This window comes from Carcharodon carcharias, chromosome 14 (genome assembly GCF_017639515.1).
Source record: "Carcharodon carcharias isolate sCarCar2 chromosome 14, sCarCar2.pri, whole genome shotgun sequence".
Classification (NCBI taxonomy): Eukaryota; Metazoa; Chordata; class Chondrichthyes; order Lamniformes; family Lamnidae; genus Carcharodon; species Carcharodon carcharias.
Window position 1 is genome coordinate 16,170,288 of NC_054480.1, and position 26,419 is coordinate 16,196,706.

The window sequence follows — 26,419 nt, forward strand, 5'->3', positions numbered from 1 at the left end:
GCATCACGTTGCTACTTGTGGGAGCTTCTTGTGCACATACTGGCTGTTGAGCTTCCTACGTTACAGGGACGGCTTTAGAGTGCTTTGGGATGCCCTGAAATTGTGAACATTGCAATAGGAATACAAGCATTTTGATAAAAAAATGTAGTTTAATTAATTTTCTATGCCAATTAAACTTGTGCCTCTAATTAGTGAGCTAGGCCTGGATGCTGTTCTTTTTAATTATATGTATGTATATATATGCATTTAAAAAAGAAACCTTCATTTCAGTTCAGCCACAGGCAATAATCTGTCTCAGAGTCACATTCGTAATTTGCAGCATAGACAGTTGTCTGAGACTTGCAGCCGGGAGGAGCAGAAAATGTACCAGTGGGTTTTTTTTTTGGATCATAGAGATTGCAGCATAGGAGGAGGTTATCTGACCCACAGATCCATTATTGGTGCTAACTCTTCAGCTGGAGCTGTCTACTTTAATCCCATTCCCCTGAGGAACTGCAGATCAGGGTATTTTAGTCACTTTGAATCCATGCCCAAGAAATGCCAAGTTCAAGGGGTTTGCATAGTGCCCCCTTTAACTCATTCTTTTTTTGATGTGCTGTCAAACCATTAGAAAATCATGTTAACCAGCCAACACCTCCATGGTGAAACTCCTGACACAGTGGCGATCGTTGGTGCCAAATAATATTTTACTTCTTGTCTGCGTGAAAAGCCAAGACGGAATTTTGGAAAATGGCTGATAACAGGCAGGTGGTTAAGAGAGCTGACTTTCCCATGGACTACCTGCAAAGCTGATCTTTATTGTCCGGAGTCTAGGTTAGGAGGATAGATTGGACAGACTTGTGTCACAGGCGGAGCTTATGTGTTTGCTTTACGGCCTGTGATCAGTATGTTTGTATGTATGAATTCCAAATTAAATAATTTCAGCAGCAAGCTTTTGCGAGTTAAGAAACAAAGAAGGTTGTTTATTCTGTTTCTTATCCTATTTCTTATGTTCTTATTAGAGGAAAATATTGTTGGAAAAGAAGATCAGCTATGATCTCATTGAATGGCGGAGTGAGCTTCAAGGGCTGAAGGGCTTAGTCCTGCTCCTATTTTTATATTCTTATTCTTCACACACTTAATCCTAATATAACGCAGGCCTGAATCTTCTGTTCAGTGTTCGGGGGTGGGTCCCGCACGCCGATGTGTAAATTGACGCGCGGTGACATCGGGCGTGTGTCCCAATGTCACCAACGCATCATTCCGACCTTCAGTTCGGCAGGCACACACCAGAGTCGGCTGCGCGCCCGCCAAACTGTCAAAGGCCTATTGAGGCCATTAATCACCTCATTAAAGTGATTGTCAGGGCTGCCCGGGGGTGGGGGGGGGTGGGGGCTGCAGGCAAAGAGCCCAGGCAGCCTTCGCATTTCTCATGAAACCTCATCCACGGGCGGGGTGAGTGTTCATGAAGGGTTTATAAATTTAATAAAAATTTTTATAAAAGTACATAAACCTGTTCCAGCTCATATGACACTGTCACATGAGGGGACATGGCTGAGTTTGTTTTTTTTCTTTTTTGCAATGTTTTATTATTAAATTAATCTCCCTGAGGCGGCTCCATGCCCCGGAGACTTCGGCGCTCCTTGGCGCGCATGCACGAAAGAGGGCAGGCCCCGACTCTCCTTCCTCCCCACCCCCGCACAGGTAGCGCTGAGCGCTTCTGTATGCGCATCACGCTGGGTGGGCCTGAGTTGACCCGCCGACACCAAATGGCAGCGCGCAGCCGATCGCGGGCGGCGATCGGCTCCGTACCCGACCGTGCCCACGTCTGCTCCCGAACCACCCACCCAACGGGGGTGGGGGTGGGGGGGGATATTCTGCTCACCATGTTTCACTCACTCGTCTCTCACACACAAAGATTAGACACAGATGAAGGTAATAATGTACTGCTACAGCTTATAATAATCTTGGTCCCTTTCGACGCAGGTCAGGGTGAAGTAGAAGTGATGGTCTGGTAAAGCAGTAGGTTGAGGTTACTTGTAGTCGGATTTCTCGGAGGTTGGTTCTCAGGTGAACTTTAACTGGAACAGGTTGGGGGGGAATCCTTCTCTCTGGTAACATCTTCCACTTTCAATGCATTTGTTGTTAATTACCTTGGCTGCTTGACGATTTGCAGCTAATTCAATGACTTTTGGCGGAACTCTGTCGGCAAACAGCTTCTTGCTGATTTTAAAAATAGGCAATAAAATGGCTCCTGCATCATACAACTTCCACAAGTTCAAAGTCTTTTTTTCCAAAGGGCAGGTGCATATGTTGATTCCAACCTGGTGCTGTTGTTTAACGCCTTGCAATTCACCCAGTCTAGTTTGAATGAGGAAATCATCATAATACAATGGAAGGTTGATTGGATCCATTCACGTCTGTCCTAAACACACAGAGTTTCCCTTTTGTCCCAGACAAAATGGAATGTCAGGCTGGCTGGAATTCTGCAGTTAATGTCGATCCATCATTAAACACAGGGATGTGTGAATCCCCCGGATGTCAGTGAGCGTCCATATTTGATTAGGTATTCACTTGAGACTTAGGCCTGTCTGGAGCTCTGTTGCCAAAGGTCACATGACTTGCAGTTTGCATTTGCATTTTAATAGTCTGTGCATGACCATTCTTAAAAGCATTGACCGAAAGTTCATAATGTGCTGGGATGCGACATTCTCCCAGCCTGGGAACGAAGGATCAGGAAGGGTTTAGACGAAATAATGCAAAAAGGCTGAAGGGACATAGTTTTAGATTAATCAAGGCCAACATTCCAGTGGAGTACTGAGGGAGTACTGCACTGTCAGAGGTGCCATCCTTCAAACATATGTGAAGCTGAGGCTCCCTCTGCCCTTTCAGTTGGAGAGAAGAGCAGGGGAGTTATCCCTGGTGTCCTGGTTAATATTTATCCCTCAATCAACATCACAAAAACAGATTTATCTGGTCATTGTCACATTGTTATTTGTGGGAATTTGCTGCGCACAAATTGGTTGCCGCATTTGCTACATTACAACAGTGACTACACCTCGAAATTGGCTGTAACTCTTTAGGACGAATGATGGGCATGAAGGAGGGATATAGAAATGTCTTGGTTTGTATATGGCAAACTCTGGATCACTATCAGCAGATTTTTCACGCTTTAAGAGTGATCAACATACAAAATGGACTTCCAGGTGGAGGAAGCGAGGCAAAAACCTTGCAAAAATTAAGAAACAGTTTGACGCAGCAATGGGGGGAGTGTTAGAGTCTGTACTGCAATGGATGAGCATCTTGTCATATATAATAGGAATCACTGCCCCAGTACTTAATATATAAACAAATCTTAAAAAGGGAATTTTGTTTGTGCTATTAAATTTGCCCTTTAAATTAGATATTGATAAAGGGGGGTCTTTGTGTTGTTTTGACTCCTGTCTGTCATTCTAAATAAGGTATTAATGCTGAGAACCAGATACTAAAGGAGGGTTTAATAAGACAGCATGGAACAGAAAAAGAACATTTCAAATAGCTGCTTGATAGTACAGAGCTTAAGTATTGCTGAAAAAGACACTTGCCATTGAAGTTTTCCATCTTGCACTCATCAGGACAGATGCAAGAATGCCAAATTTCAAAGGCAGCAACAATTTATGCTGCATGAGAAAAGGGTACTGATTGGTTGGCAAGTCACCTCTGATTGGTCAAGACATTGCCTTGGAGAATGAGGAACATGTCTAGGCATTGCACCTTTCCTGAATTAAACAAAACTGTGGGAGACAATAGTTCCCTGGTACTACATTGAGCAGTATTGATATTCAGATTTGACTATGAATTTTCCCCTGTGATTTAATCTTTTCTTTGATATGCTGCTCAGACATCTGTTCCCCTGTTTTCAAGCTTGAACAGATGGCAGAGCTCTTTCAAAGACATCAAAGTTTCGAATATTTTATTGTATTCAGCTCTGGAGGCTTTGTTTATAGAGCTGTGAAGTGGAATCTCATTATGAATGCTTGGCTAAGTTCCAAACCCCTTAACTGATTCAGCTCAGCAGGAGTTGTTAACACAGCTATCAAGGAGATTGCGAGTATATTTACTTTGGCAGCTTCATGACCATTTTAAAAAGATTTTTTTAAAGTGGTTTTTGAATGACTTAGTCTATTTGACAGTTTCATGAGCATCTCAAAGACCTCCCAATGTTATCATAGGGCTCAAGAGTTCTGTACATAGTGGACACTGGGTGAGTGGAAAATGCAGGGTGAAGGTGTATTGGGGTGGGTGAGTGCACATGGGTGGGTAAGGGGGTTATGGGGGCTGGTTAGTGTGTATTGGGAGGTGAAATGTTAAGGGGATTGGGTGAGTAGGCATGGAGTTGAAGGTGTATGGGGAGCTATGGAGGGGGCATAGGGGCACAGAGGGGTGAGGGGTGGTCATTGGGATGATGTGGTAAAGGGAGAGGTTTTAGGGGGCTTTACACTTAGCCACTGGCCTGGACCGATTTCCCAGTGAAGGGAGGCAGGCCTTCTAACCTCCTCGCTCTGGGAACCGCTCGCACCCGTTCCCTCCTCCGCTCTGCTTCGGGAGGCAGCAGCTCTGACTCCAGCCCGCCCTGCCACCTTGTGGCAAAAGTAGCATGTGGTGGGTGGTGCCAGGCAGGAGGCTGGATTGCCAATTAGGGAAGGGCCTGACCTGTGATTCCTGTCTTGAAGGTGAAAACCAGGGCCCAGGTGTGGTCTAACCAAGGTTCCATATAAGCTTAGCATCTAAATTTATCAAAGTTGAACCAAACTGCTTTGCTTTTCAATTCTATTCCACTGAAAAGAAAATTCGCTCTCTCTAGCAGCTGCTTAGTGAGTGAGGTATTGGCGCCAGGGTTGGTCTGTTGGTCGGTCAGTGATGCACGGCACGTGTGGGAGTAGCTTAAACGGAGAGGCTGAGCTAAACAATCAAGAAGCCATGGTCTTGTTTTCCTATTCATTTCTGACATTTTAGGTAGGAGGAATGTAAATGAGGCACGACCCCCACCTCTCACGGCTGGTTTGCTCCTCAATGGCGTCCATTGCACACTCCAGAGAGCTCCGGAGTGACTGAAGCTGGTCCATGGTCTCGCGGAGCAAAAAGCGGGTCACAAACTGCTCCAGCGTCGAGGAGCTCTGGTATTCCTGCCAAGAGAAGCAGAGCCAGTCAGACAGTCATTCAGAGAAAGAAAACAGGCGTCACAAATGAACTAGCTGAGGTGTGAAGGTCCAAACTGGTGTCAAGCATCCGATGGTCAACATGCTTCAAACATTCATCACTCTTTCAGGAGCATTTTTCCAGTGCCCTGGCCAATATCTAACCCTCAACCGATGTTATTAAAACAGACTATCTGGTCACTATCTTATTTCTGTTTGCTGGGCCTCACTGTGCGTGAATTGGCTGCTCTGTTTTCAACTTTGAAAAGTTCTTAATTGATTGTAAAGTGTTTTGAGAGGACCTTGATATTATGAAAGGTGCTATTTAAATGCAGTTCCTTTCTTTCTTGTATCAATATGTTAATCAGCTCTTCAGTAACTATCCTGTAATTAAGTTGTTCCACGTAATTTTCTTATCTTTTTTAGCCTAAACTCCAAATATTCCACTATTATGCTCTCTTCCCTCTATTTGCATCTTCATTGTGTCTAAATCAAAAACTCACACTTTCCCAGGACCTCATAACTGTGTAGATCCCCGATTCCCTCAGTCTTCACTTCCAATCTTTCCTCAAAGCTGTGTGGGTGCGCAGACATGCAGCATTCCTGAACATACCGTGCAGTGCAACAAATGGGCTGTGCATGAGCATTCCTATTAAATACACACTTTATCAGACATCTTTTGTAACCCAAGTACACCAACCTGCATTACCCTCATCAAACCTCCCTGTTATTTCATCAACAATTTTGCCAAGATAGTTAAGCACAAGGGTTACACTTATCCTTCTGTTCCATCCATTCTTGGGATGGGGGCATCGCTGGCTAGGCCAGCATTTATTGTGGCTTACCAGGCCGTTTGCTGTGCGTCTGGTAAGGACAACAGATTTCCTTCCCTAAAGGTCGTTAGAGAACCAGATGGGTTTTTACAGCAATCATTTCAGGGTCATCATTAGACTTCTAATTCCAGATTTTTTTTATTGAACTCAAATTTCATTGTGGGATTCAAACTCAGGTCCCCAGAGCATTACACTGGGTGTCTGGATTACTAGTCTAGTGACAATTCCACTATGCTACCACCTCCCTGCAGATTGGGGGTATCCTGCAGCTGTGAAAAGCATCTGTTATGGAACAGTCGATGGTAAATGCTGAGTTGTTCAAATCCCAAAGGGAAACTTGAAACAACTGTCACTGTTTTGCAATTTATATAAATTTTGAGATACATGCTTTGAATTCAGTTGTAATAAGACCACCAAGTCTTATCGGTTTTTATAAAACTAGATTAAACATTTATTAAGAAAAGAAGTGAATTTAAGCACATACATATGTCTACAAATTAATACTATGATAACTTCTAAATCCCCCACTTAATCTGACTCCCAGTTACACTTTTGTTAAGGCAGCAGTAAGACACACAGATTTTAAAGGACCCAAGCAAAGAAACATGATACCCTGACAATCCAATTCAAAGTCTGTTTCCTTAACTTCAGCTCTTTGTAGGCAGCAGCTTAAGGCTTAGATGCTGAAGGATTTTCACACTTGTTAGATCTTAAGATGCCTACCCTTACACACAGCCTTCACCCCTTTACACATATTTTCCCCTTTGAATGCAAATTCCCATTGTTTCATTCTGTCTTTGGACTTTACCTTTCTGATAATAAAATTCTCTCATAGTACTAATTTTACCAGTAATCTTCGGGAAAAATAAACACACTGTTTCTGAACTTCACCTGGTTAGATGACACGTTTCACCCCTCCTTTGAAAACAATCTAGTCTCATTTCTTTAAAAATGCAAATGTCCTTTTACACCTTACACTCTAAACATCCCCCATGTTTACCATGTTTACATCAAAGCCTCCAGACCAGCTACCTTTAATTCAATTAAGTCTCACAAACACACACACACAAACACACACACACAGACATACATAGGCACAGTTACCACTACTTTACAATAAATTCAATAATATTATTATATCTTTCTGACAGCATCATATAGTCTTTCTCTCTTTCTTAAATGATGTTCAGATGCAATTTCCTACATGACAACAGTGACTACAATAGTAGTGTAAGGCACTTTGGCACATGGAACATTGAAAGGTGCTATATAAATCCAAGTCCTTTCTTAAATAATATTTGGATTTTTATCTGCAATGGGATCATATGGTCATTTTTCATATCCTTGCTCCCTCATGAGCACTTTAACATTAATTAAATGTTTTAGTGATTGGCCTGCACCCCTTCAGTAAGAAGCTTAGATAATTCGCCCACAAATAAAGGATGAAAAGGGAATTTTTTTTGCAGAGAAGAAAATTAAACAGATGCGAAGAGGAGGCAGATGGACTGAAATTTCAAAGACCAGCAACAAACAACAGAGAGCAAAAAGACAGGAGAAGAAAAGGATGCAGTGACGATCAAAAGGGATATATAAAAGGAGGAAAGGAATACATGTGCGTAACGGGTATATTTATCTCAGATTAAACTGTTGGACAATGTTGTCAATATGATGTTGAACCAAACCAATCATGGCACTGAGAATAAAAACCTCTGCACGGACTGTCACTGACGTACTGCGGGGGTTGAAGCACCGCTCAACCTTGTGTTGGGGAATTTGAGTCATGGAGTCATACTTAAATCTGCTGTCACAGGGGTTTGTTCAGCAGGTCTCACAAAGAGGTTCAGAGGCTTGTAATGTTGAACAGTAGCGTTTACTGGTAACACATCACTATTTACATATGTACAAAGGATAGCCCAGACTAGGAGCTAACTTCGTGCTGACTCCAACTCGAGTCTCTCTATACAATGCTGTCTCCTCTCAACTGTCATGTGACTCTCTACGTTACACTGTGGATGGTTCTGTTCCCCAGTCCCACATTAACCATTGCAATGCCAAACACCCTTGTAATACATCAGCTTCAACTAGGATCAGACCTTATCATTTTCCTCACTGATTCTTATGAAACTACAAAGTAATGTGGAAAATGAAATTCCAAGGGGTCACTTAAGCAAGCAGTTAATGGAAGTTGCCAGCAAAGCTGAGCAATTTATTTTGAAAGATAGTTCTACAGTGTGGAGATTGTAATAATAGAGGAGCTGAGCTCTTTCGATCCTGGCAGTGTGACATCCTCCAGCTATCTTATTTTATACATAAACTATTCTATTAAACCCACAACCTGTCAGAATTGTAACTGTATTCAGTGAGCTAGTGCAACTGATTTCATTCTGACAATAATGGGACAAGGACCATTACTGAGGCTGGAAGCAAGCATATTTCATTCTTTCACAGCATGTAGGCATTGCTGGCTAGGCCAGCATTTTATTGTCCACCCTTAATTGAGAAGGTGGTGGTGAGCCACCTTCTTGAACCACTGCAGTCCCTGTGGAGCACTCACAATGCTATTAGGCAGGGAGTTCCAGGATTTTGATCCAGTAACAGTGAAGGAATGGCGATATATTTCCAAGTCAGGATGGTGAGTGACTTAGAGGGGAACTTCCAGGTGGTGGTGTTCCCATATGTCTGCCGCCCTTGTCCTTCAGGGTGTTAGTTTGGAAGGTGCTGCCGAAGGCGCCTCAATGAATTCCTGCAGTGCATCTTGTAGATGGTACACACTGCAGCTGCTGTGCTTCGATGGTAGAGGGAGTGAATGTCGAAGGTGGTGGATGTGGTGACAATCAATCGGCCTGCTTTGCCCTGGATGGTGTAGAGCTTCTTGAGTGTTGTTGGAGCTGCACTCATCCAGACAAGTGCAGAGTATTCCATCACACTCCTGACTTGTGCCTTGTAAATGGTGGACAGGCTTTGGGGAGTCAGGAAGTGGGTTACTCATCACAGGATTCCTAGCCTCTGACCTGCTCTTGTAGCCGCTAGTGCAGTTCAGTTTCTCATCAGTGGATGGTGATAGTGGGGGTTTCAGCAATGGTAATGTCATTGAATGTCATGGGGAGGTGGTTAGATTCTCGATTGTTGGAGATCATCATTGCCTGGCACTTGTGTGGCACAAATATTACTGGCCAATTATCAGCCCAAACCTGGATATTGTCCAGGTCTTGCTGCATATGGACACAGACTGCTTCATTATCTGAGGAATCAAAATGATGTTGAACATTTTCTAATCATCAGTGAACATCCCCACATCCCTTATGATGGAGAGACAGTCATTGATGTGGCAGCTGAAGATGGTTAGTTCCAGGACAATACCCTGAGGAACTCCTGCAGTGATGTCCTGGGACTGAGATGGCTGACCTCCAAGAAACACAACCATCTTCCTTTGTGCTAGGTATGACCCAACCAGCCGAGAATTCTCCCCCTGATTCCCGTTGAATTAAGTTTTGCTCGGGCTCCTTGATGCCACACTCAGACCAATGCTGCATTGATGTCGAGGGCAGTCACTCTCACCTCACCTCTTGAGTTCAGCTCTTTTGTGCATATTTGGACTAAGGCTGTAATGAGGTCAGGAGCTGAGTGGCCCTGGCAGAACCCAAATTGAGCATCAGTGAACAGGTTATTGCTGAGTAAGTGCTGCTTGATAGCACTGTTAGTGACACCTTCCATCACTTTACTGATGATCGCGAGTAGACTGATGTGGCGGTAATTGGCCAGGTTGGATTTGTCCTACTTTTTGTGCACAGGATATATCTGGGCAATTTTCCACATAGCCAGGTAGATGCCAATGTTGTGGCTGTACTGGAACAGCTTGTCTAGGGTTGCGGCAAGTTCTGGAGCACAAGTCTTCAGTACTGTTGCTGGAACGTTGGCAGGGCCCATAGTTTTTAACAGTATCCAGTGCCTTCAGCCATTTCTTGATATCACATGGAGTGAGTCAAATTAGCTGAGGACTGGCATCTGTGATGCTGTAGGCCTCAGGAGGAGGCTGAGATGGATCATCCACTCGGCACGGCTGACTGAAGATTGTTGCAAACGTCTTCAGCCCTGAGTTACCATAACTCAATACCTTGCCATCATCAATCTGTGTCTAATACAGCACCGCCCATTTCAATATCTTATTGGCTTGGAGAGAAGTGCATGGAGCATGGCAGCTGACTGGCCGCTCAAGCAAAGATTTCAACCTTAACAATCCAGAACAAACAATATTCCCTAACAAGCTTTGGATTCGGCAACGGGAGGAAACCATGGGAAGAATTTTCCCGTCGGCGAGCGGGGATGGGGCCCACTCACCGACATGTAAAATGACGGATGGTGATGTCACTGCGCGTCATTCAGATCGTCAGTTCAGAGGGCACAGGCTCAGCCTGCCGAACTATCCAGGCCCTATTAAGGCCATTAACAAAGTAATTAAAGTTGTTAAGAAAGCTGCCCGTCCAAGCTTAAGTTTGTCGGGCAGGCGAAGAGCCCAGGCGGCCTTCGTATTTTTCATGAAACCTCATCCACGGGCGGGATGAGGTTTGGTGAAGGGTTTATTAATTAAATTAAAAAACCTTGAAAAAAATTAATGGGCGTGTCCCAGCTCATGTGATAGTTTCACCTGAGGGGTCATGTCCTCAAATTTTTTTTTCACCTTTATTAAATTTTCCAGACCTTAAACTAATCTCCCTGAGGCACAGACTGCTGCGCTCATTCATGCGCATGTGCGAAAGAACACAGGCCCCGACTCAGGGAATCCCACCCCTCCCCCCACCACCCGCACAGGGAGCGCACTGCGCTTCCGGGCATGCATCACGCTTGGCGGGCCTTAATTGGCCTGCCCATGTAAAATGGCGGCACGCACCCGATCGGGGTCTCCGATCAGGTTCGAGCCCGCTCCCAACCACCCCTGTACAACCCCCCAATGTGGGGGAAATTCAGCCCCATAGGTTGGGCTGTTGCTTTAGTTTTTCAATCACAATCAAGATTTCAGAACATTTATAGTCTGCTCTGCAACACTTCTTCTGGTTCCATAGTCCTTTCCATGCATCTTCTCCCCAACTGCCTGTGAAAGCCTCCTAGGGTAAATCAGCCATAACCCTGGTCATCAATTAACTACTCTGATTAATAGTCATGAGTGAATCACAGAGGCTAGGAATCCTGAGTTGTGAGTAACTCACCTCCTCACCTCCCAAAGCCTGTCCACCATCTACAAGGCCCATGTCAGGAGTGTGATGGAATACTCTCCACTTGCCTGGATGAGTTCAGCTCCAACACCCAAGAGGCTTGACACCATCCTGGACAAAGCAACCGAGGCTGGCACCACATCCACAAACATTCACTCCCTCTACCACCAATGCACAGTGGCAGCAAAGTGTACCATCTACAAGGTGCACTGCAGGAATTCACCAAGGCTCCTTAGACAGCACCTTCCAAACCCACGACCAGTACCATCTAGAAGGACAAAGGCAGCAGTTGCGTGGGAACACCACTACCTGGAAATTCCCCTCCAAGCCACTCACCATCCTGACTGGGAAATATATCCCTGTTCCTTCACTGTCGCTGGGTCAAAATCCTGGAACTCCCTTCCTAACAGCACTGTGGGTGTACCTACACCACATGGACTGCAGCGGTTCAAGAAGGCAGCTCACCACCACCTTCTCAAGGGTAATTACGGATGGGCAATAAAGGCTGGCCCAGCCTGTGAAGCCCACATCTCATGAATGAATTTAAAAAAAGACATGAGGGCTGGAATATTGCATTGTCACCTGATAAAAGAGTCTGCGGCATTGACCTATAGAGTAAGATTTTGACCTTGTGCTTTGGAAACATACCATCATGGCCAAATGAGGACCAGAAGCCCGCACTGTGTGGGGAAGTCACCCAGCTGTGATTTTACCCAAATTGGCCAATTCATGGCCAGAGGGAAAGCTCACTGCCTGATTGAGGATGACGAGTGGGCTCTTGAATCTGACCCTCAGGAACAAAAGAAGCACAGGCTGCCCTTTCCAGATAATTGAGAGCGAGGGGTGCACCTCAAGATGGAGATATCCTCCTTCCAACTTTTTTAACTTTAAATTAAAAACTGTCTTTAGCAATCGGACCACCATTGTGGTGGGGATTCTCTCCACAGGGAGGCCCGTGGTTGCAGCTGAATCCAGGAAGGATAGGAAGGCCTCTAAGCCTGCCTGGAGCACTGGTCCCCTGCTCAACCGCCTCAACTCCACTTGGGACCTTGAGGCCAACTGGAGAATTCATTAATAGGCCATTAACATGACCAGTTAGCAACCTGTTGCATGCCTCACATCCTGCCTCTGGAGGGGAAGGTGGGAGGCACCAAGTGGTAGTACCAGTTTACACACTTGCCCCACCTCTGCATCTGGCCACATCACAGCCTAAAAAACAAGCCCATAAGATCGGGGGAAGATGATCGGGCGTAGTGATATTGTCGCTGGACTAGTGATAGAGACCCAGGGTAATGCCTGGGGTCCCAGGTTTGAATCTCACCAAGGTGGAATTTGAATTCAATAAAAATCTGGAATTAAAAGTCTAATGATGGCCATGAAACCATTGTCGATTATTGTAAAAACCCACCTGGTTCACTAATGTTCCTCTAGGGAACCTTTAGGACATCTGTCGTCCCTACCTGGTACCTCTTAAATGGTCTAACAAGCCACTCAGCTGTAACAAACTGCTTCAAAGTTGCAAAAAAGCAATGAAACTGGACAGACCACCTGGCATTGGCAACAACCACGGCGATCTCAGCTCTTACAACCCTGCAAAATCCTCCTTACTAACATCTGGGGATTTAGTGCCAAAGTTGTCTCACACCAGTCAAGCAACAACCTGACATAGTCATCCTCATGGAATCATGCCTTACAGATAATGTCCCAGACACCACCATCACCATCTCTGGGTACGCCCTGTCCCACTGGCTGGACAGACCCAACAGAGGTGGCGGCACAGTGGTATACAGTTAGGAGGGAGTTGCCCTGTGAGTTCTCAACATCGACTCCGGCCCCCATGAAGTCTCATAGCGTCAGGTCAAACATGGACAAGGAAACCTCCCTCAGCTGATTAATCCATGTTGAACACCACTTGGAAGAAGCATTGAGGGTGGAAAGGGTGCAGAATGTACTCTGGGTGGGGGACTTCAATATCCACCACCAAGAGTGGCTCAGTAGCACCACTGCTGGCTGAGTCCTAAATGACATAGCTGCTAGACTGGGTCTGCGGCAGGTGGTGAGGGAACCAACAAGAGGGAAAAACATACTTGACCCCAACCTACCTGCCGCAGATGCATCTGTCCCTGACAGTATCAGTAGGAGTGACCAACACACAATCATTGTGGGAACAAAGTCCCGGCTTCACATTGAGGATACCCTCCATCATGTTGTGTGGCACTACCACTGTGCTAAATGGGATAGATTTCGAACAGATCTAGCAACTCGAGACTGGGCATCCATGAGGTGCTGAGGGCCATCAGCAGCAGCAGAATTGTACTGTAACACAACCTGTAACCTCATAACCTGGCATATCCCCCACTCTACTATTACCATCAAGCCAGGGGATCAACCCTGGTTCAATGAAGAGTGCAGGAGGGCATGCCAGGAGCAGCACCAGGCATACCTAAAAATGAGGTGTCAGCCTGGTGAAGCTAAAACACAGGACTACTTGATGCTAAACAGCATAAGCAGCAAGTGATAGACAGGGCTAAGCAATCCCACAACCAATGGATCAGATCTAAACTCTGCAGTCCTGTCACACCCAGTCATGAACGGTGGTGAATAATTAAACAGCTCACGGGAGGAGGAGGCTCCACAAATATCCCCATCCTCGATGGTGGAGGAGCCCAGCACATCAGTGCAAAAGATAAGGCTGAAGCAATCACAATAGTCTTCAGCCAGAAGTGCTGAGTGGATGATCTATCTCAGCCTCCTCTGGAGATCCCCAGCATCACAGATGCCAGTCTTCAGCCAATTCGATTCACTCCACGTGATATCAAGAAATGGTTGAAGACATCGGTAACTGCAAAGGCTATGGGCCCTGACAATATTCCAGCAATAGTTCTGAAGACTTGGGCTCCAGACTTGCCATGCCCCTAGCCAAGTTGTTCCAGTAAAGCTACAACACTGGCATTTACCTGGCCATGTGAAAAATTGCCCAGGTATGTCCTGTGCACAAAAAGCAGGACAAATCCAACCAATTACTACCCCATCAGTCTACTCTCGATCATCAGTAAAGTAATGGAAGGGGTCATCAAGAGGCACTTGCTTAGCAATGACCTGCTCACTGACACCCAGTTTGGGTTCCGCCAGGAACACTCAGCTCCTGACCTCATTAAAGCCTTGGTTCAAACATGGACAAAACAGCTAAACTCCTGAGATGAGGCAAGAGTGACTGCCCTTGACATTAAGGCAGCATTTGACCAAGTGTGGCATCAAGGAGCCCTAGCAAAACTGGAGTCAGTGGCAATCAAGAGGAAAACTCTCTGCTGGTTGAGTCATACCTAGCAAAAAAGAAGATGGTTGTGACTGTTGGAGGTCAATGATCTCAGCTCCAGGACATCACTGCAGGCGTTCCTCAGAGTAGTGCCCTTGGCCCAACCATCTTCAGCTGCTTCATCAATAACCTTCCTTACGTCATAAGGTTAGAAGTGGGGATGTTTGCTGATGATTGCACAATGTTCAGCACCATTCACGACTCCTCAGAAACTGAAGCAGTCCAAGTCCAAATGCAGCAAGACCTGGACAATATCCAGGCTTGGGCTGACAAGTGGCAAGTAACATGTGCGCCTCACAAGTACCAGGCAATGACCATCTCCAGCAAGAGAGAATCTAACCATCGCCACTTGAGGTTCAATGGCATTACCATCACTGAATCCCCCACTATCAACATCCTGGGGTTACCATTGACCAGAAACTGAACTGGACTAGCCATATAAATACTGTGGCTACAAGAGCAGGTCAGAGACTAGGAATAGTGCGACGAGTAACTCACCTCCTGACTCCCCAAAACCTGTCCGCCATCTACAAGGCACAAGTCAAGAGTGTGATGGAATACTCCCCACTTGCCTGGATGAGTGCAGCTCCCACAACACTGAAGAAACTGGACACCGTCCAGGACAAAGCAGCCCACTTGATTGGCACCACACCCACAAACTAGAAAGACCTTGCTTGTGGAACTTTGAGTGGCACATGATTTCCTGGATCTGTGAGAAGCTGGCCAACCTATGGAACTGGACAGCTCTCTCTGAGCTTCTCAGGTTCCGCTGTGAAAGACATGAATTTTACAGCTCACTTAAAGACAGCATCATTCACCTTCCTGATACAGCAGTGAGGGTCTGACTGGCTAATGTGGGACAGACCTTCTGACTTTGCTTGGAAGGATACTGAGGCAAGGAGGTTTAAGGCAGTAAACATAGTAGGTATGACCTGGTAAACATAGAAACATAGAAACTAGGAGCATGAGTAGGCCATTCAACCTTTCAAGCCTGCTCCGTCATTCAATATGATCATGGTTCATCCTCTATCTCAACGCCGTACTCCCGCTCTCTCCCCATTACTCCTGATGCCTTTAGAGTCTAGAAATGTATCTATTTCCTCCTTAAATATATTCAGTGATCTGGGCTCCACAGCCCTCTGTGGTAGAGAATCCCACAGGTTCACTACCCTCTGAGTGAAGAAATTTCGCTTCATCTCAACCCTAAATGGCCTACCCCATATCCTGAGACTGTGCCCCCTTGTTCTAGACCCCCAGCCAGAGGAAATATCATCCCTACACCCAGCACTGCCTTAAACCTCCTTGCCTCGGTATCCTTCCAAGCAAAGTCAGGAGGTCTGTCCCACATTAGCCAGTCAGCCCCTCACTGCTGTGTCAGGAAGGTGAATGATGCTGTCTTTAAGTGAGCTGTTCATTCCTGTCAGAATTTTATATGTTTCAATGAGATCCCCCCCGCTCCTTCTAAGCTCCAGTGAATACAGGCCTAGTCGACCCAATCTCTCCTCATACGACAATCCTGCCATCCCAGGGATCAGCCTGGTGAACCTTTGCTGCACTCCCTCTATGGTACAGACAATGTTGTTCACTTAATGGAAATGGATATTAGGTCTTCAGCCAAAAGCCCTGTGCGAGGGTAAGAACAGTTTGCTACATTACAGCCGTTTCAGAAAATGTTCTGTTTAAACGTTCATCCAATCGGTGGCACCCCCAGAAACGCAGTCCTCCCTGAACACAGGGAGAGGGGGCCTAAACTTAGTGTTCAAGGCCTCTGGGGTGTGACTCAACCCCACAGTTTTCTGACTCAGAGGCAGGAGAGGGCTACCACAAAGCCACAGAATCAATGCTCACTTTTAGCCATCAGTCTTTTACATTCCTGTGGCAAGTTTTCGATCAGATTATTTTACAGGGTGGTCCATCACCTCAATATGACATCACTGGGTATTTGAAGCCAATCTAGATTCCAGGATTACTTCCACACACAACTGTGTAGAAAAACAAATGAAAACAAACCTAGACAGACAAACTAATTTAAAAGTACAATGAGCCACTGCAAATCATCATGAATATTTTACAATTTGGTCGATCTAATTTAAATTTAGCTAGCACTCTCAAACAGCTCTATCAGTGATGGCACTAAAGTGATTTCCCACACCACAGAGCTCAAATTGCAACCAATTTCACATGATAAAAAAGGTATGAATTTAAAACAATTATCATGCAACTCTGAGTGAACTGCAGAAATATGTTAGATGCTCTTCACTGGGTGAACATAATGCAATATCCGGTACACTAACAGACCTACCATACCAGATGGTCTCAGGATTAATTTTCATTTGTACACAAACAAGGCTGCTTTTTTTTAAACACATTCCTGCCTGCTCCAGACAGTGTGGGCTTTCTAACGTAGCATTTCGCTGTTTAACTGGGTGCCTTGCACGTCACTAAGAGACAGCCACATGCTGGAGTGGACTGGAGTCCCGTGCAAGAGATGAGGCACCTGCCATATTACTTCCTCACTTCCCTATAGGGCCCAAAACTCCCCTTCCAAGTGAAACAGCGATTTATTTGCACTTCATTCAATTTGGTGTGTACTGTGTTTGCTGCTCACATTGTAGTCTCCCCTTCACTGGGAGACCAAATGCAGAAGGGGTAATTGCTTTAGGGAATTCCTCAGTTCGGTCCACCCTGAGCTTCCTGTCATTTTAATTCTCTGCCCCACCCTGACCTCCCTGTCCTTGGCCTCCTATACTGTTCCAGTGAAACTCAGTGTAAACTCAAGGAACAATGCCTAATCCTTTGATTGGACACTTTAAAGCATCCCAGACTCAACACTGAGTTGAACAATTTCAGATCACAATCTCTGTCCCCATTTGTTTGGACAGCAGCTGTTAGTGATGATTCTGCTATTCCAATTCCCAATCCCACTTCATCAAAATCCCTATTTTTCTTCACTTGTCCCACTGCCATATCTTCCTTGCACCCAGCGTCCCTATTGTCATTTAATCCCTCCTGTCTTCCACCCTATCACAGGCCTTCTCCTTTCTACTTCTCCCCTTCCCCCAATCGCTGTCTCCGCACTTGCTTAAAACCTATCCCTTCTCTCACTTCTTCCAGTTTGGGTTAAAGGTCATCAACCTGAAGCAGGCAGGATTTTCCCGGTCCTTTATGAGGAAAGGCTGGACAGGCTAGGCTTATATCCGCAGGGGTTCAGAAGAGTAAGAGGTGACTTGATTGTAACGTATAAGATCCTGAGGGGCCTTGACAGGGTGGATACGGAAAAGGGGTCACTGTTTCAAAATAAGGGGGCGCCGAGTTAGGACAGAGGTGAGGAAAATATTTTTCTCCCAGAGCATCGTGAGACTTTGGAATTCTCTTCCTAAGAAGGTAGCTGAGGCCGAGTCCTTGAATATCTTTAAGGCGGAGGTAGATAGATTCTCAATAAGCAAAGTGGGGTAAAAGGTTATCGGGGGCAGGCAGGAGTACGAGGCTAAAGTCAGATCAGCCGTGATCTTATTGAATGGTGGAGCAAGCCAGAGGGGCCAAGTGGTCTACTCTTGCTCCTAATTCGTATGTACCTATGTACATACCATCCCCCACCTCCCCCCGACCCCTACCGCAGGAATGGAAATTCCCGCCCCCAAGTCAACGGACCTTCTGCTAGTCCGTCAAGTTATCTGTCCCGCCTGCTACAATTCCTGTGGACGGCAGAATGGAAAATTTAGGCCTTTAATTCTGTTTCTCTCCCCACGGATGCTGCCTGACCTGCAGAGGGTTGCCAGCGTTTTCTGTTCTTATTTCACATGTAGGACATGTTAAGACTGAGACATAGTGAGGGAAAACAATCTTACACAAAATAATGGTTTGTGTTAGGTTCCATTTTCCCAGATTATTTCAGCGGTTCAAAAAGCCTAAACTGACAGCCTGGAAAAGGCAATCAGAAAGGGCTGGCATCGATCGCTTTTACAATTAGACTCTGCTTCCTCGCTCTCAACGTGAGGCTTTTAATGGGCTGAATTTTCAATGCAAGGGCGAGGGGGCCCGACCCCCGGAGGAATTCCAGGCCCCAACCCCCCACTTGCGACGCTGGTTTTAAAAGGCAGATCGCCTAATCGGCCAGGAGGTGGGCTTAGCCCCGAGCGCCTCCAGGAGGCTGGCGCCAGTGGCAGCCGTGTGTTGGGTGGGCAGCTGGCTTACCGATTAGAGGAGGCGGCTCCTTCGGGTGGAAAACGGCCACGGACGAGAAGGGCAGGAGCAGCATTTGTGCCAGGCACCCGTTGGGCCCACAGAATAAATCTAAAAAGCTGCCGCAAAGCAATTTACCAGGGCCCGGTGGTGAACCCGGTATACGCGCAACCATGCCCAAGACTCTTTGGGCTCGCCAGAAGAAACAGTTTAAAAATTCCAATCTCATACTAACTGGCCCCTTAACCAGCTTAAGGGGGGGGGGGGCGTTGATTGGCCACAACCATGCTTCCTGCTCCCAAACCCCATGCCCGCCAGCCCTTTGAAGGTTCAGAAGGGTTGGCATCGTTTACGTCTAGCGATGGGGAAGCATTGGGGTCCCAGGACGTCCGGTTTTTAATTCCTGCCCGTGCCGGGTCCTGACCCCTCATCGCTGTCTTGGAAAGGGGTACGGCTTCTCTCTGTGTCGTGCCGACCCTGATACACCGTCATCTGCCATATACAACTCGAGATCATAAGAACTCAGCTTGGAGATAGAGGGCTGAGTTTTTCTGGTCCCGTGGTGGCTGGCTTGGAGGCGTTGGGAGAGGGGGGGGTAGGGAGTTCAGGGAGGGGCCGGGAAAATTCGCAGGAGCCACAGATCCACGCCTCTGGGGAATTTTCCCAGGGGTGGGTGGGATCTGAATCCGCTGCCTGCGCTACAGAGGCAGACATCCAATTCGGCTGGTTAGGACGAAAATACGCGCAAAATACCGTGGAAGCTGGAGATCTAAAATACAAATGGAAAGTGCTGGAAGGACTCAACAGCATCCGTGGAGGGAGAAGCACAGGTAACGGGCAGGATTGTCCCAGATTTGCACTAAGGGCGGTAGCGGGCGGGTAAAACGACATTTTACCCGTCGGATGCAATGGTGGGTTTTCACACTGTATCATCCCAAACCCGTCAGATTGCTTATGCATTCCCGGGAAAGGTGCCGTTTCCACGGTGGGCAGGCTCTGCTTCGCCAGCCAGGCTGTTGCCTCGCCGCTTCACCACGCCAGGCACCACATTTAAAGCACAGCCGCGCTCAGTGTTTCCAGCCCAGGACGGCAGCTAAGAAGACATGGTCCCGAAAGGCAAGAAGACTGCAGCCCTCAAGCACCTTTTGGACGCAGTGGAGGCTCGCTCTGATGTCGTCTACCCCCGCTCTGGCCGCAGGAGGGGCAGCTACATTACCACACCGGCTTGTTAGGCAATGGCAGTGGTGGTCAGTGCCAATGCTGCACAGAAGGGGTTGTCCATCCAATGCAGATAGAGGATGAATGATCTCCTCTGTGTAGCCAGGGCAACCATCTCATCACTCTAAACCCACACACTCAAACCCATCACACAGCCACTGGCATCTCACTCACTGCCAGCTCAAGGGGAGGCGGTGGCACAGTGGTATTGTCACTGGACTTGTATTCCAGAAACCCAGGGTAATGCTCTGGGGACCTGGGTTCAAATCCCATCAGACGGTAAAATTTGAATTCAATAAGGACCTGGAATTAAAAGTCTGATGATGACCAGGAAACCATTGGTGATTGTTATAAAAACCCATCTGGTTTCACTAATGACCTTTAGGGAAGGAAATCTGCTGTACTTAAAAACAAAAAACTGCAGGTGCTGGAAATCCAAAACAAAAACAGAATTACCTGGAAAAACTCAGCAGCTCTGGTAGCATCAGTGGAGAAGAAAAGAGTTAACATTTCGAGTCCTCATGACCCTTCAACAAAACTACAACTTCTAGGTCTGCTGAAGGGTCATGAGGACTCGAAACGTCAACTCTTTTCTTCTCCACCAATGCTGCCGAATCTGCTGTACTTACCTGGTCTGGCCTACATGTGATCCCAGAGGTTGACTCTTAAATGCCCTCTGAACAGGGGCAATTGGGGATGCACCTAGCCAGCAACACCCTCACATCTCCATCTGGCCTCACCTCCTCTGGAGACTGCCTCCTCAGCCCTCACTATCTTGAGGCCACTTGCACAGATCAACATGTGCCCTTCTTCCACAGTACCGCCCTCGTCCTGCAGCCTTTTCCCTTGCCTGAGGCCACTTCTCCCCCTTTCCCATTGAAAAGCCACCCGCACATCACTGATCTGGTAGGGAGAGACCTGCCCGTGAGCCCCCCTAAAAGTGATGTGGTGCTGTCTGTGAAGCCTGGCGCTGATGACTGTGAGTGCTGTCTGAAGCAAGGTAGGCAAACACACCTCAAAGTCCCAAGTGAAGTGCAGCCTGCCAAGTGCACGTCTTATTTATGCTGTTGTGAAACACGTCGGTGTGGGCGATCCAATGTTGGGGGCGGGGATGAGTCTGGCAGGCTGATGGGTTACAATGAGGTTCCCAGGAATGTGGCCCACCATCAGCGGGAGGAGTGGACAGTCGCAAACTGGTTTCACAACGTCAAGAAACCAGTCTTTGGCCTTCTTACCACATTGTCCACTCACGCCACTAACACTCCCAATGCCAGTGGGCACAGAAAGTCCCGGCCCAACAATATGGCTCTTCAGAGTTTCTTCTTCTTGTTCCAAAGAAGAATCACATTGGGCTCGAAACGTTAACCCTATTTCTCTCTCCAGCACTTTCTGCTTTTATTTAAGCTGATTAAGGACAAAATTAAGTCCAATTTTGCAGGTGACCAGCATTTTGCCACCAGTGGAGTGGCTCCCTCCCTCCCCCACATGTGAAGGCTGCCATCTCCTCGGAAACGGCCTCCCAGGCTGTGGTGTCATGGAAGCCGAGCACCCCACGCACCAAAGAGGGGGTTCACCAACAGGAAAGGATGCAACCAAATGATACACCTGGAGGCGTTTTGCCTCCAGTTCCAGGAACCTACCGGCATTGACTCTAACAATTCTAATCTTAAACACACGCCTCCGAGGGTCCCTCCATGTTGCAACGCTTTCATGGTTTCTGTCCTGCCTCAATAGCACCCACCTCTCTTGTGGGGGAGGGGGTGGAGGGCTGCTGAAACTACAGAGCAGCCAGCCCTCTGATTGGGCCTCCAGTATTGACAGCCTTAATAAGACAGTGAGCGCTGAGGCAGCCAATTAGGAGGCTGCTTCTGGAAAGATTGCGTCATTAGGTGGGCTCAGTGCCTCCATTTGGTCCTGATATCAGGGTCCCAAAGCCTATGGGAATATCCAGTCCTGAAAGCGGGATAAGGGAAGCATCATGGAGGTGCTGCCAAAGTGGTCTTTTTGTTACGCTTAAAGGCAAGGACATTATACTGTATTTGGAGAAAATTGGAGCCATTGGAAGGACTGAATGTACCTGACTGTAATACAGCAAAGCATCCTACATAATCTTGGTATTTACCATGAGTATATATGTTAAGGTTCATTTAACGATTAATTACACTTCAAGCGTTTAAACTCACCAAGGCTCCTTAGACAGCACCTCCCAAACCCACGGCCACTACCACCTAGAAAGACAAGGGCAGCAGATGGATGGGCAGATAGATGAAGGTCCCCTCCAAGTCACTCACCATCCTGACTTGGAAATATATCACCATTCCTTCACTGTCGCTGGGTCAAAATACTGGAACTCCCTCCCTAACAGCACTGTGGGTGTACCTACACCACATGGACTGCAGCGGTTCAAGAAGGCAGCTCACCACCACCTTCTCAAGGGCAATTAGGGATGAGTAATAAATGCTGGCCCAGCCAGTGATGCCTACATCTCATGAATGAATAAAAAAAAATATTTTGAACAGACAGGCCATATGGAGTTGGCAGCTGATCTTGTCTGAAGGAACCAGTTGAGTTTTATATGACATCCTTTCTGGTTCTAGCCCACAAATTATAAAATTAATTGAATTCGATATCACAATTTACCATGAATAGATTTAAGCTCACAGCCTCTGAGTTACTAGACGACTTGTCATAGCCACGACACTGCTGTACCCACAAACAGCAATGAGATAATGACAGGATAATTTGTTTTTTTTTAAGTGATGCTGGTTGAGGGATAAATATTGGCCAGGACACCGTGGAGGAGAAACCCCTCCTGCTCTTCTTCGAATGGCGCAGAGGGGTCTTTTATATCTGCCTGAGAAGGCAATCTGTTCACTTTCTCATCTGATGTTGCAGTATCACGCTGAATATAAATGACATCTCAAGGCTAGAGAGTTGCTTAAACAAAAGATTTTTAAATTACTGTTAGAGTATGAGCGAAAGATCATTTTTGCTGTTAGATTATGGTACTGATGTTTTTAAATCCAGGTAAATGCAGACACTGATAAAGTAAAGCCTTAAATTCAAATGTACTCTAAGATGTGTGACAGGAATTCATTATACAAAGGGTAAATCCAGCGTCTCAAAGCTTTGCTTTATTTATATTTATATCGATCGGAACTTGTGAGATCCCAACAAAAACTACTGAATGGACAGTGTCTGAGACAAACTGCTCATTAAATAGAAAAAGCAGCACATCGTTAATTTGTATAGACCTGCTAATTTTAAGAATCTTGGTAGAATTTCAATTATTCTTTAGCAGTACTTGAGTATTTATTTATTTCAAGTAGAGCTTGCAAATGACGGATGAATAGTGGACTGTAATGCCTACCACTGTATTCCCAGCCTGTGGTAAATTTCCCATTCCTGCTCCCACTGGAACCACTGTGTCATGAACTGTACCCTCTCCTGTCCAGCAAGACCTGGACAATATCCAGGCTTGGGCTGACAAGTGGCAAGTAACATTCATGCCACCCAAGTACCAGGCAATGACTATCTCCAACAAGAGGGAATCCAACCATCACCCCTTGACGTTCAATGGCATTACCATCACTGAATCCCCCACTATCTACATCCTGGGGTTACCATTGACCAGAAACTGAACTGAACTAGCCATATAAATACCGTGGCTACAAGAACAGGTCAGAGGCTAGGAATCCTGCGACATGTAACTCACCTCCTGACTCCCCAAAGCCTGTCCACCATCTACAAGGCACAAGTCAGGAGTGTGATGGAATACTCCCCACTTGTCTGGATGAGTGCAGCTCCCACAACACTCAAGAAGCTTGACACCATCCAGGACAAAGCAGCCTGCTTGATTGGCACCACATCCACAAACATTCACTCCCTCCACCACCAACACATGGTGGCAGCAGTGTATACCATCTACAAATATACTGCAGGAATTCAACCAGGTTCCTTAGACAGCACCTCCCAAACCCACGACCACTACCATCTAGAAGGACAAGGGCAGCAGATAGATGGGAACACCACCGCCTCGAAGTTCCCCTCCAAGTAACTCACCATCCTGACTTGGAAATATATCACCGTTCCTTCACTGTCACTGGGTCAAAACCCTGGAACTCCCTTCCTAACAGCACTGTGGGTGTACCTTCACCACATAGACAGCAGTGGTTCAAGAAGGCAGCTCACCACCACTTTCTTAAGGGCAACTAGAGATGGGCAATAAATGCTGGCCCAGCCAGCGAAGCCCACATCCCATGAATGAGTTTTTAAAAAGTGCTTTAAGCCAAATGCTCATTTTTAATCCCCCAGCTGGAAACTTGAATTGAATTTTCAAAAAACAGACTTGCTAATAACAAGACACTAAAGTGACTCAAGCTCGCAGCCCTAGATGGCTACCCCAATTTATATTACTATACATTTCACATTTCAATTCGTTAGAGCGGAGTCAGTCTGTCTGTGAAACCTATCAAATGCAATGACTTTAGGGGAGTGTGAAGTACTCACATCTCCTGTCTCATTAGCAAAGCATCTACGGCAATGACCTGAGGTATTCAACTGTTGGAGACAGGCCATTAAGACTAATCGCGTGGACAACAGGATCCTGGCCACATTCACTTCCAGATATGAAATACTCAAGTCACCTTGAATACATGGACAATGTCTTTTTTTAAAACCCTGACAGTTGGAGAGGAAAGGTTACGCGACAAGCCAACCCTTTGTATGTTTTAACGACATGTGTTCAGCAGAACTGAGGACAAGCAGCTTAGGGAGAAGATCTTAGTGGGGTCCCACTTGCCTCCTTTTTTCTCCAATCCACCAGGTAAGCTTCAAGTCCTGTTTGTTGACTGAGATTATCCAGGGATGCCCTACTACATCCAACCCAGCACTTCCATCTCGTGAAGAACAACCAACTCAGTCATCTACATCTTTAAATTGGAAGCATCAAGAACATTGAATCAGCCTGAAGCCAGTCAAGTCAACAAACTATAGAGATGGTGCATTTTTTATTTTACTTAGATTGCTTTAAGTATAATAAAGCTAACCTCTTTCTTTGTTGAACTGAAGAAAACCTGTCCCAGTGCATAAACAATTAAGTACTCTTAAGTACTCACTGAGTTGGCAAGTAAACCCTTCTGAAGCAAAAAAAAAGCTCTTGCAGTCAAAGGAGGAGAACGCAAAGAGGGGACCCCTTCTCACCGCATCATAACAACTGTTACAAATGCTGGTTACGTGAATGGTTGGGTGTTGATTATCTTCGTTTTCACGAGGGAGTTGCACATATCCAGGATTGGGGCAGAGATCACATCATAGTCAAGGTCTTTGTATAAAACACTTGCTCCTTGTGATCTCCTGATCTCAAGAATGCTTTTCATCACCTGAGGCAGTCGGAGAGGAATTTTCCAGTGTATTTTTTTCCTCTCTTGACCCTTTTTTTCACATGGATTACATGGATGAGTGTGGTGGTGTGGGACAGGGATGGGGGAGGGGGTGGTGTTGGAGTCTTAATGCTCCATAATGAGGCGTGAGGCAGGCTTGATGAACCAAATGGTCATTTCCTGTCTGTCAGTTTTGTACGTTCATAAGCTATTGATTAGCCTGTGGTAATCAATACCAAGAATTCGATAAAACAATCACCTCCTGGGCCACAAGGTTTGGGTCTGTACCATTTCCACACAAAATCAGAAAGAGACATTGAGGCAACCGTCAGAGGCCTCGAGTTCTGTTTTGACGAAGTTATATCCGACTCAAAGGCCGGAATTTCCCAGGCACCCCGGCGGGGCCGGAGAGCCATTACAATCTCCGTTCACGTCGGCGGGACCAGAAGATCCCGCCGGCTTGAGGGGCCGGAAAGTCCTAGCCGAAATGTTAATTTTGTTTCTACTTCCACAGAAGCTGCCAGACCTGCTGAGTATTTCTAGCACTTTCTGTTTTTATATCAGAGAACTTCATACTGGAAGGTTGAACATACAAACATACCAATTAGGAGCAGGATGTGCGCTTATCCATTGGGCGGACAAATCTACTGGACTCCATTTACTTTATTCACTTCCCACTTCCTCTTCAGTGCCCTGTGTGTCACGCCAAGGCTTGACTGAGGATAGGTAATTGGTACGTGGCCTTTCACTTAAATGCCTTAAAGGATGAGCAAGAGTCCCCTGGGGTAGAGTCCATCCTGTTAGTTTGCCCTGAAGTGGGACTCAGACCCAAAACCTTTAATCACTGAGGCAAGAGTGCTACCAACTGAGGCACGGCTGACACATAAAATGAAGATCGACCCCATATCTTTTGTTTTTGATGGCGATTACTTGCCACTGGCAAGACGCAAGCACAGATATGCCACATGCTTCCACGCCCCACCACCTCCTCTCCCCCTGGTAGAGTCAGCTATCATCTGACAGCTTCTGGAATGATGCCTGGAACATTTACAAAACCAGGATAACAAACCTAAGCCTTGCCTCGAAAACAATTTCAAAATGAACGATGGTTTACTGACCTCTC

The 26,419-nt window shown here is 46.4% G+C and overlaps 1 protein-coding gene across 2 annotated transcripts in view; it reads right to left on the bottom strand.

Annotated features, from left to right (window-relative positions):
• Window positions 1-26,419, bottom strand: part of LOC121287486 (N-terminal EF-hand calcium-binding protein 1-like) — a 163,368-nt gene that overhangs the window by 37,883 nt on the left and 99,066 nt on the right. For both annotated transcript variants that reach the window (XM_041205416.1, XM_041205415.1), the window contains one exon: window positions 5,008-5,144. In XM_041205416.1, the coding sequence (XP_041061350.1) occupies window positions 5,008-5,144 (137 nt within the window). The remainder of the gene's footprint in view (window positions 1-5,007; window positions 5,145-26,419) is intronic.